Here is a 12,265-nt window from a genome sequence, read left to right on the forward strand (position 1 = left end):
GAAGGAATGCGGCCGGGCGCGCCGCGGGAACTGAGGGGCCGCCTGTAGCGGCTGCGGCAGCGCTGGGGCTGTGACTCCATGAGCGGCGGCGACTCGAGTGACCCAGGCGGCGCGGGCGGCGGCGCGCAGGGCCGGGCGGCAGACGGGCGGCAGGCGCGCGCCGGTGCGCGGGCACCGGGCGGAGGATGCACCGAGCGCGGCGGGCGGCTCCCCGCGGCCGTCCCCACGCCCCGGACGCCGGGCCTTAGTGCTGGCGGAGGAGGCGGCGCGCGTGGGGCGGCCGGGCGGCGGTGGGGCCCGCGCCGCCATGCGGTGGCTGAGCGGCGGCCGGCGGCGGCGGCGGCGGGGACAGCCTCGCGAGGCCCCGCGGGAGCCGCCTCAGCCCGCGCAGCCCCCCCAGGAGCCGCCTCAGCTCGCGCCCCAGTCGCGGCCCCCGCGACCCCGGCGCCCTCCGCGCCGCCGCCCCCATGGGCCCGGGAGAGCGCCGAGCTGCTGCTGCCCACCGGCAGGGAGGAGGCGCGCGACTACGACGGCCGCGTCTTCTACATCGACCACAACACGCGCCAGACGTCGTGGATCGACCCCCGCGACCGGTAAGGGGGTGCGGACCCCGACCAGGATTAGGGCGCCCTATACCTTGGGCCCAGGGAGAGGATCGAGGATCCGGGAGGCCTCCGGGTGTGGGCGAAGATCGTGAGTCCTCCGCGTGTGGGCGAAGATCGTGAGTCCTCCGCGCCCGGCGACGATCCGGGCGCCCCCATCTCCGGACCCCTGGCCGAGGGTCGAGGCTCCCCCTCTCCCGGCCTCGAGCCCCAGGAGTGCGGAATCCCCGACCTCCACCGCGGGGCGGACACTCTGACTTGGTTCCCTCACGTCAACCGCTGACCGAAGCCTGGGAGCTGGGCATCTGGAATTTCCTCTCCAGGCGCTGACGGATGGCCCTCTCTTCCTTTTTCCTCCGCGGTCTCGCCCATCCCTGTCGGGCCTCCGCGGCCCACAGCCCCCAGGCTGTGGCCCTACAGGCGCCCCCGACCTCGCGGTGGCCAGATGAGCTGTCATCTTGGAGCACAAACGTGCGCCCCAGCCTCGTGGTGTGGGCTCCTTGTGTGGCGGGCTGAACCTAGTTTCCATTCGAAGACTGTGCCAGATGGGACACTTCAGGGATTCCCGATTCTTTGGAGTAACCATCAAACTTGTGACGGTTACTCTTTAGCGCCTTAAAAATTGAGTTAAAATTCTGATTGAAAAAGCCTGTGTACTGCGGTCAGAATGGGCTATGATTAGACCCATATGCTTTTGGAATAACGGCAACACAAGAGTTGAATTTTAGGTTTCCTTTTTGTGCAAGATCCGAGTAGAGCATTAAATTGTCTTATTATTCACGTAAATAAATCCTACGGAGTGAAAAACGGATGCTTCTAAAAGCACCACCAGATTACGATTAATTAAGTTCATGTAATGACTTCTTCGTTAACTTTTTGTTCGATTGTCTGTTGGTTTCAGTGGTTCAGCTGCTTTTGGGGAGAGGCATTTTTTTGTGGAGCTGGAATTCTGTTGAAACCAAGGGATTACAGTGATTATCTGATATCTTGTCCTGTCTGGAGCAACTTCTTTCCACACTGGGCCTGAGTGCCAGAAAGGAAATACTGCAAGCTTCCCAGTGACTTTGAGAGTTGAAAAGGCCCAGCGTGGTGAGAGGCTCCTGCTTCCTCCTCCCTGCACTGGAAAGGCAGCGCTGCATAGGTTCAGACAGGGAAAAACAAAGAAAGGCAAAAGGATCATGGTTCCCTAACATTCTCTTTGAACATGGCAAGCTTCTGGACTCAGAAACTTAGAGAGATTATAGCACAGTTTATTGGCTTAAAAAGATGCATAGTTATTTTGAAAATCAGGTGAGATCATATTATAATTTTAACCAAAGGCTAGAGCCACAGCTGTCTGATCAAGCCTTGGATGGTTCTGGAGTTGGTAGAACTGCTTGGAATGTGGTGCCCTTTTATGCTGTGTGTCTGTTAAAAATCCAAACAACTGGAAAATGAACCAATTAAAAAATACTGTTTTGCTTAGAAAAGGCAAAGACTCATTTTATGAGGGTAATATGAAACAGTTGTGGTTACATTGCAGTGTGGATTCATGATGAAAAGTATAAATGTAAGAGTTTCCATTGTAAACAAACTCTTCTAGGGTTTTATAGTAATTCCATTCAATGTTGTATTTAACAACATTGGGTCTTACCAGCTCAGGGTGTGTTGGTGAATTATTGTAGCTGTACTTTCTTTTTCAAGCTACAACAAAGAGGTTGCAAACGTGAGGAGACATCTTTACAGATGTGGCTACAGATGTGTAAAAAAAAATCTCAGTATTTTCAAAATGGAATTTCTTTAGTTGGAGTATGAACCCACTTAGGTTTAAATTCACTATGTCTGCAGATCAGTACTGTGCATATAATTTTCGTGGTTAGTTTTCTGGGAATCATACCCAAAAACTTTGTTAAAAAATATAACGTTGGGACTTCCCTGGTGGTCCAGTGATTAAGACTCCTCGCTCCCAATGTAGGGAGCCAGATTTGATCCCTGGTCAGGGAACTAAGACTCCCACGTGCTGCATGGCGTGGCCAAATAAATAAATAAATAAGATTAAAAATAAGGCTAATTCACCATTTTTGTGACTGGTAGTTTCTGTCGGTGAGTTGTATGTGGTTTACATTAGTGATACGTATGTGTTCCACATACATCAACACAGAGTTCAATGGCCACTTTATTAAAAGGTATTTACCATTTAGGTGGATAATATGGGAAGAACTTTTTTGCCTCTTTTGGAAAAATTCAGTGCCTTTGACATGTATATGTCTGCTTCTTGCAGGGTTGTATTGATATTAACCTATAGGTGGACTGATCTGTTGAAACTTAGTGTTCTGTTTCCGATAGCTCAGTTGGGGTTGTACGTTACTGGAAATGCCAACCTCGAGCAGTCTGAGTGGTGGACCATGTCACATTTGAGATCAAAGCAGAGTATTAAATGATCAGGATGATGGTGGAAGGCCCAGATTATATCATGACAAAAGCTTTTAGGGATCCATTTGTTCATGAGATGGGGTTTGACCTGTGCCACATGGAGAAATTCTGTGATATATTAAAAGTCTTTTGAACAGGCTGTTGCTTTAAGGAGAAAACAATCCACGGTTCCAGAATTTGCCAGGTTGGAGCCCCACGTAACAGGGCCAGATGGCATCATTGCTACCTTCTTGGAGCCTTTATTCGGTGTTAATTAATAGGAGGCTTACTATATTTACCCCACAGAGTCTATTCTGGGATTATATAAACTTTCTGATAAGCAAATAATGATTTTTCCATTTTTCATTCTTTAAGATTATAGGTAGTCTCTGTATACATGGGGGAGTGTCTTGTTTTTCAGGCTATAAGGAGTGGGCTTCTGTAAGAATCTTCTTCCATTTAGATGGTCAACAACCACTTCTTGGTTTGTTCTGCATATAATATCTTTCTTTCTTTTTTTTTTTTTTTAAGAGGAGTGAATGGAAAAGTCATTCATTTCCAAAAATAGCTCCCGGATGCTTGGAAATCTCTAAGTTTCCTTTTCTTCCCTTTCGCTCTGATTTTGGAAGTGGAAGCTGTGTTTCACCTCTGGTAGGTTCTAGTGCATAAACCGTTGGGTCAAGTGACATGTTAAAAGTCACCGGGTGAGCCCGGTGAACTGCTTCTAGCCTGGGTCCTTTTGCTAATTGGCTGCCTTTCCAGTAAATTCAGTAAAATTAATCTGATGGCATAAAAGCAGAGCTAAGTTTTCCTGAGTTCAGTTATTCCCTTTCAAATCCAGTAAAATGAAGTAATAGTTATAGATTCTTGGCCTCCTGTGTGCTGGGATGGTGGATGGAGACCAAGTTTGTCTGGGAGATGGGAGACACATAAAATGGAGACAGTGATGGTCGCCAGGCACCATTTTCATGTGGTGATGGCTTCAGAGAAAGGAGGAGGGCTCACTCAAGCCTGGGGGTTCTGTATCCTTGTCCATCATCTCCTAGGTCGAGCGTTTCTCGTGCTTTCTCAGTGCTGGGGCTGAGAAGGGGGAATGTGAGGAAAGTGCTGCGGAAGAGGAAGTGCTGGGTGCGTTTGGAATAAGAGAGCGAACCGTTCAGTTTGACTGACCCCGAGTCTTCGTGTACGGCAGGTCAGGCTCGGGCAAGACCACGCGTGGCTTGAATCCTCCAGCTTTGTTCTTGGAGGAGCCAGGGCCTCTTCCTTCAAACCCCTCATCTTGTATCTGAGGGCTGTAGCCAAGGCGTGCGCCCCACCGGCTGTGGGAAGGACAGGGACCTGAGCTGAGTCTTCTGACCCTGATGCAGTGCTCTGTCCCATACGCCACCCCATTGCCCAGTCCCTACTCGGTACAAGCATACCGCCTCTGTTCATTTGTTCATTCGATCACCCATTCATTCATTCAGTAACTTGCACAGCCTCTCCATCTCAGGCACGCTTCCATGTTCAGGGCTCCAGTGGTGACCGCCAGCAGACAGGTACCTGCCTCCATGGCGCTCACACGTGCCCGTGTCCTCTTCCCTGAGGCCTCACCGTGCTGTTCCTGCCTCCTGTTCTCCCCGCTGGGATCCCTTGGGTCTTAGGACCACGTGGAGTGTTTATCGTGTGCCAGGCACTCTAGGCACTTGGTGGATGCTCTCCCTGAAAGCCCACGGGGGCTGCATGAGTTGTAGGTGGACGGGTGGTGGAGCTGAGGCCAAGGGGGTTGACTTAGTAACCTCGCTTCCCAGAGCCAACGAGGAGGCGTCTGTCTGACTCCGGAGTTGAGCCGAAATTCACTACCTAACCTGACCTTCCTTCCCTTGGCTAGGTAACTGTGTGCCCCTTGTACTGTGTTATACCCACTGGTTACTTTTATCTTATATTCACTGTTGTTTGATATTTAACAGACACCTCCCCCCCGCCGCCCCGATAGAATAATGGCCCTCCAAAGATGGCCATGTCCTAGTCTCCTAAACCTGTTAGTAAGTTACCTTCCAACACAAATGGCATTTGTAGGTGGGATTAAGTTAAGAGTCTTGAAATGAGGTGATCATCCTGGATTATCTGGGTGGGCTCAGTGTCATCAGAAGAATCCTTACAAGAGGGCAGCAGGAGGGTCAGAGTCAGAGAAGAAGATGTGCCAGCAGAGTCAGATGTTGGAGTCATGTGGCCACGAGCTGAGGAATGCAGGCAGTTTCTGGAAGCTGCGAGAGCCAAGGAGGTGTATTTTTCCAGAGCTTGCAGATGGAACACGGCCCTGCTGACACCTTGATTTTGGCAGAATGAAACTGATTTTTGACTTCTGACCTCCGGAACTGTGAGGTAATAAATGTGTGTTGTTTTAGGCCACCTGGTTTGTGGCAGTTTGTTACAGCAGCAGTAGGAAACCGATTCGCCCCATGTGTTGTTTTCCCAGAGACAGTGGAAGCATGTGGTCAGCTTGGTGTCCATTGATAATATTTGGGGGTGGGTAATTCTTTATTGTCACGCTGTCCTGTGTAGTGTAGCATATTTCGCAGCATCCCTGGTCTCTACCTAGTGCCTGCCAGTAGCACACCCCTCCAAGTCATGACAACCAAAAGTGTCTTCCGACATTGCCAAGTGTCCTCTGGGGGCCAGATGGTCTGATGGAGACTCGCTGAGCTCCTTCTATCTACCTGGTTGCAATGATTCACATTTAGGAGCTGAATTTGTTTCGAGCAGATTGGTGGTTACTAAGATGTTCCATAACAGGGGATAAGACCACAGAGACCTGCTGTCTGTTTTTTCCATGAAGAACGGACGTTAAACATATTTATGTGAAAACCCCTGAATTTACTAACCATGCAAATGGTGATACGAGTACATGAAACTTTGGAAAAGTAGTATGAATGTATTCTTCAATTTGTAGAATATTCTCAATCAATGCGTAGATACTGAATGTCAAGTGTATACAAGTGTATATGCAGTGGAACAGAAGAAAATGAACCTTGGGACTTCCTTGGTGGTACAGTGGTTAAGAATCTGCCTGCCAGTGCAGGGGACACGGGTTCGAGCCCTGGTCCGGGAAGATCCCACATGCTGCGGAGAAGCTAAGCCTGTGCACCACAACTACCGAGCCTGTACTCTAGGGCCTGCGAGCCACAACTACTCCCACGTGGTGCAGCTGCTGAAGCCCGCATGCCTAGAGCCCATACTCCGCAACAAGACAAGCCACCATAATGAGAAGCCCATGCACCACAGCAAAGAGTAACCCCCGCTTGCCGGAACTAAAGAAAGCCCATGCACAGCAACGAAGACCCAACACAGCCGAAGAAAGAAAATGAATGTTAATACTTCAGTGTTCTGCAGTAATCCAGAGAGAGCTGGCCTGGCCTTCTGCGTGTGTGTGTCTGTGTGTGTGTCTGTGTGTGTGTCTGTGTCAGAGAGAGAGAGAGAGAGAGAGAGAGAGAGAGAGAGAGAGAGAGAGAGAGACAGGGATCAGGTTGCCTGGGATGCCCCCAAGAGACATCCCCATCCCTCTGTGGACGGAACCGCTGGTGAGAGGATGGCCTCTGCCTTTGCTCAGAAGCTGTAGAAAGACAGGGCAAGGGCATCCTGAAAGGTTGCTTGTGGAGCTGTGGAATCCTCAACATTTTCCATCTGGAGGGCCCTCTTTTTATTTCGTTAAAGCTCAAGGGGTTCAGGGAGGGAGAGGGAAAGAAGAAGGGAGCTGGCTGGGCCAACCCCTGGGGGACAAGCCCCACAGTTCAGTGCGTGGGACATCGAGCCAGGCAGAGGGCTCCTGTGTGCCAGCCTCAGTGCTGTCAGGAGATCGGGCACTGCCCCGGTGAGTGTGACATTTCCAGGCCACCTGGAGCTCGGGCAGGACACCAGAGAACCACTGCAGGAGGTGAGCTCCGTCCTGTGCAAAGGTGCCTGTGTGCAGTGTGGGGCAGCCCTCTAGTGTACGGGTCAACTGGGTTTGTCCTGATAATTACCGCGGTTTTTAAAAATTGAGATATGCTTCACATACCATAAAATGTGCCATTTTAAAGTGCCCTGCTTAGTGGTTTTTCGTGCACTCACAAGGTTGTGCACCTCACCACTATCTAATTCCAGAACATTTTCATTGCCTCAAAAAGAAACCCTGTGCCCTTTAGCAATAACTCCCATCTCCCTCAGCTCCTGGCAACCACGAATCTGTTCTCTGTCTCTATAGATTTGTCTGTTCTAGACATTTCATGTACATGGAGTCGTGCAGTCTGTGGCCTTCTGCGTCTGGCTTATCTCACTCAGCATCATGTTTTCGAGATTTGTCCGAGTCGCAGAGTGGATCAGGGCTCCATTCCCTTTCGTTGCCAAATACTGTTCCCTGGTGGGGCTGCACTGCGTTTTGGAAGCCGTCCTGAAGCGCCCTCCCTGTCCAGGTGTCCTTGCAGAATCTAGGAAATAGCTATGTCTTTAATTCCACGATGTCAGAGAAAACTGACCATTCATAGGTTTAAAGTGTCAAGATAGGTCTGTGTGTTTATTCCTGTCTTACCCCTAGGTTCTTCATGACATTTTTCCCCTTAAGTTCCATATATATGTGTTAGTATACGGTATTTGTCTTTCTCTTTCTGACTGACTTCACTCTGTATGACAGACTCTAGGTCCATCCACCTCATTACAAATAGCTCAATTTCATTTCTTTTTATGGCTGAGTAATATTCCATTGTATATATGTGCCACATCTTCTTTATCCATTCATCCGATGATGGACACTTAGTTTGTTTCCATCTCCTGCCTATTGTAAACAGAGCTGCAATGAACATATTGGTACATGACTCTTTTTTTCTTTTTACATCTTTATTAGAGTATAATTGCTTTACAATGGTGTGTTAGTTTCTGCTCTATAACAAAGTGAATCGGTTATACATATACATATGTTCCCATATCTCTTCCCTGTCGCATCTTCCTCCCTCCCACCCTCCCTATTCCACCCCTCCAGTCGGTCACAAAGCACCGAGCTGATCTCCCTGTGCTATGCGGCTGCTTCCCACTAGCTATCTACCTTACATTTGGTAGTGTATATACGTCCATGCCTGTCTCTCGCTTTGTCACAGCTTATCCTTCCCACTCCCCATATCCGCAAGTCCATTCCCTAGTAGATCTGTGTCTTTATTCCTGTCTTACCCCTAGGTTCTTCATGACTTTTTTTTTTCTTAAATTCCATATATATGTGTTAGCATACGGTATTTGTCTTTCTCTTCCTGACTTACTTCACTTTCTATAGCAGACTCTAGGTCCATCCACCTCATTACAGATAATTCAATTTTGTTTCTTTTTATGGCTGAGTAATATTCCATTGTATATATGTGCCACATCTTCTTTATCTATTCATCTGATGATGGACACTTAGGGTGTTTCCATCTGTGGGCTATTGTAAATGGAGCTGCAATGAACATTTTGGTACATGACTCTTTGAATTATGGTTTTCTCAGGGTATATGCCCAGTAGTGGAATTGCTGGGTCATATGGTAGTTCTATTTGTAGTTTTTTAAGGAACCTCCATACTGTTCTCCATAGTGGCTGTATCAATTCACATTCCAACCAGCAGTGCAACAGTGTTCCCTTTTCTCTGCACCCTCTCCAGCATTTATTGTTTCTAGATTTTTTCATGATATGGCCATTCTGACTGGTGTGAGATGATATCTCATCGTAGTTTTGATTTGCATTTCTCTAATGATTAATGATGTTGAGCATTCTTTCATGTGTTTGTTGGCAGTCTGTATATCTTCTCTGGAGAAATGTCTATTTAGATCTTCTGCCCATTTTTGGATTGGGTTGTTTGTTGTTTTGTTATTGAGCAGCATGAGCTGCTTATAAATTTTGGAGAGTAATCCTTTGTCAGTTGCTTCATTTGCAAAGATTTTCTCCCATTCTGAGGGTTGTCTTTTCATCTTGTTTATGGTTTCCTTTGCTGTGAAAAAGCTTTGAAGTTTCCTTAAGTCCCATTTGCTTATGTTTGTTTTTATTTCTATTTCTCTAATAGGTGGGTCAAAAAGGATCTTGTTGTGATTTATGTCATAGAGTGTTCTGCCTACGTTTTCCTCTATGATGTTGATAGTTTCCAGCCTTACATTTAGGTCTTTAATCCATTTTGAGCTTATTTTTGTATATGGTGTTAGGGAGTGATCTAATCTCATACTTTTACATGTACCTGTGCAGTTTTCCCAGCACCACTTGTTGAAGAGGCTGTCCTTTCTCCACTATACATTCCTGCCTCCTTTATCAATGATAAGGTGACCATATGTGCGTGGGTTTGTCTCTGGGCTTTCTATCCTATTCCATTGATCTATCTTTCTGATTTTTTGCCAGTACCACACTGTCTTGATGACTGTAGCTTTGTAGTATAGTCTGAAGTCAGGGAGCCTGATTGCTCCAGCTCTGTTTTTCTTTCTCAAGATTGCTTTGGCTATTCGGGGTCTTTGGTGTTTCCATACAAATTGTGAAATGTTTAGTTCTAGTTCTGTGAAAAATGCCAGTGGTAGTTTGATAGGGATTGCATTGAATCTGTAGATTGCTTTGGGTAGTAGAGTCATTTTCACAATGTTGATTCTTCCAATACAAGAACATGGTATATCTCTCCATCTATTTGTATCATCTTTAATTTCTTTCATCAGTGTCTTATAATTTTCTGCATACAGGTCTTTTGTCTCCGTAGGTAGGTTTATTCCTAGGTATTTTATTCTTTTTGTTGCAATGATAAGTGGGAGTGTTTTCTTGATTTCACCTTCAGATTTTTCATCATTTGTGTATAGGAATGCCAGAGATTTCTATGCATTAAATTTTGTATTCTGCTACTTTACCAAATTCATTGAGTAGCTCTAGTAGATTTCTGGTAGCATCTTTAGGATTCTCTGTGTATAGTATCATGTAATCTGCAAACAGTGACAGCTTTACTTCTTCTTTTCTGATTTGGATTCCTTTTATTTCCTTTTCTTCTCTGATTGCTGTGGCTAAAACTTCCAAAACTATGTTGATTAAGAATGGTGAGAGTGGGCAACCTTGTCTTGTTCCTGATGTTAGTGGAAATGCTTTGGGTTTTTCGCCGTTAAGGATGACGTTGACTGTGGGTTTGTCATATATGGCCTTTATTATGTTGAGGAAAGTTCCCTCTATGCCTACTTTCTGGTGGGTTTTCATCATAAATGGGTGTTGAATTTTGTCGAAAGTTTTCTCTGCATCTATTGAGATGACCATATGGTTTTTCTCCTTCAGTTTGTTAATATGGTGTATCACGTTGATTGATTTGCGTATACTGAAGAATCCTTGCATTCCTGGAATAAATCCCACTTGATCATCGTGTATGATCCTTTTAATGTGGTGTTGCATTCTCTTTGCTAGTATTTTGTTGAGGATTCTTGCATCTATGTTCATCAGTGATATTGGCCTGTAGTTTTCTTTCTTTGTGACATCTTTGTCTGCTTTTGGTATCAGGGTGATGGTGGCCTCATAGAATGAGATTGGGAGTGTTCCACCCTCTGCTATATTTTAGAAGAGTTTGAGAAGGATAGGTGTTAGCTCTTCTCTAAATGTTTGAAAGAATTCGCCTGTGAAGCCATCTGGTCCTGGGCTTTTGTTTGTTGGAAGGTTTTTAATCACAGGTTCAATTTCAGTGCTTGTGAAAGGCCTCTTCATATTTTCTATTTCTTCCTGATTCAGTCTTGGCAGGTTGTGCATTTCTAAGAATTTGTCTGCTTCTTCCAGTTGTCCATTTTATTGCCATAGAGTTGCTTGTAGTAATCTCTCATGATCTTTTGTATTTCTGCAGTGTCAGTTGTTACTTCCCCTTTTTCATTTCTAATTCTATTGATTTGAGTCTTCTCCCTTTTTTTCTTGATGAGTCTGGCTAATGGTTTATCTATTTTGTTTCTCTTCTTAAAGAACCAGCTTTTAGTTTTATTGATCTTTGCTATCGTCTCCTTCATTTCTTTTTCATTTATTTCTGATCAGATCTTTATTATTTCTTTGCTTCTGCTAACTTTGGGGTTTTTTTTGTTTTTCTTTCTCTAATTGCTTTAGGTGCATGGTTAGGTTGTTATTCGAGACATTTCCTGTTTCTTAAGGTAGGATTGTATTGCTGCAAACTTCCTTCTTAGAACTGCCCTTGCTGCATCCCATAGGTTTTGGGTCATCGTGTCTCCATTGTCATTTGTTTCTCGGTATTTTTTATTTCCTCTTTGATTTCTTCAGTGGTGACTTCGTTATTAAGTAGTGTATTGTTTAGCCTCCATGTGTTTGTATTTTTAAAGATCTTTTCCTGTAATTGATATCTAGCCTCATAGCGTTGTGGTTGGAAAAGATGCTTGAGACAATTTCAATTTTCTTGCCATTCGATTTTTAACTGGCAGAATGGCAGTGTCACCAGGGCTAGTGTAAGGCACAGTAAGCCCTTTCTTAATGTAAGCTGATATCAAAAGTTCTGTTTCTTCTGTGGCTTCCCGCCTCGATAGGTATTGACTGATATTGGACAGGGGTTTATTTTGGTCTGTGGTAATTTTAATGGCTGCTGCAGATGTATTTTCCCTATGTCAGTAGGATCAAGTGACCCCAATTCTTCAGGTACTAAGCCTGGCAGTTTCTTGTTCAGCATCACTCTCAGTCACAAACATTATATGATGAAGAAATCTGAGTAATCTTTTAGGGCTAAAACCATTTCTCCCTTAACAGTAAAAGAAATATGAGCATCATAAGTTTCTAATAAATCTATACCTTTCAGGTTCATAGGGGTATATTCTACTAGGAAAAAGGAGTTCCTTTGTTTAAGTTCTCCTAGTTATAATTCTAAAGGTAATGATCTGAGCGTCTTAATATTTGCATTAGAAACCCCTACCATCTGTACTGAGGTGTTAGAGAGAGAGAGCCTTTAATTTTGATAGGGTTCAAAATGTAAAAGGTAGCTTCTGTATCTATTACTGCTTTAATTGTTTTCTCCTCATATAATCATTTGTATTTCTTCCAGGGTGTTAGAGAGGAGGAGGTTCCCTCAGATCAGCCTTACTCTTGTTTAACTTGAAATTACAGTCTGTATCTGGTTTCCCTTCTAGGTCTCTCTTTTCTTGTCTTGCAGTTTCCCCAGTAATGACCCGGTGTTGTTCAGTAAAAGCAAATTTCAGAATTTTACCAGTCGCGGATTGAATAGGGTTGGGTTAACTTTAGACTGACGTTGATTATTTAATTGTTGCAACTGAATGTTCATAATTTTTATAGAGGCATCTTTTTCT

At 45.4% G+C, this 12,265-nt stretch overlaps 1 protein-coding gene across 2 annotated transcripts in view; it reads left to right on the top strand.

The window, feature by feature from the left end:
- Window positions 1–233: 233 nt before the first annotated feature.
- LOC307181037 (protein WWC3-like) overlaps window positions 234–12,265 on the top strand; it is a 28,293-nt gene continuing 16,261 nt past the window's right edge. For both annotated transcript variants that reach the window (XM_079911793.1, XM_079911794.1), the window contains exon 1: window positions 234–593. In XM_079911793.1, coding sequence (XP_079767919.1) covers window positions 468–593 — 126 coding nt within the window. In that variant the 5' untranslated portion in view covers window positions 234–467. The remainder of the gene's footprint in view (window positions 594–12,265) is intronic.

Source organism: Stenella coeruleoalba (assembly GCF_951394435.1).
Source record: "Stenella coeruleoalba genome assembly, chromosome: Y".
NCBI lineage: Eukaryota > Metazoa > Chordata > Mammalia > Artiodactyla > Delphinidae > Stenella > Stenella coeruleoalba.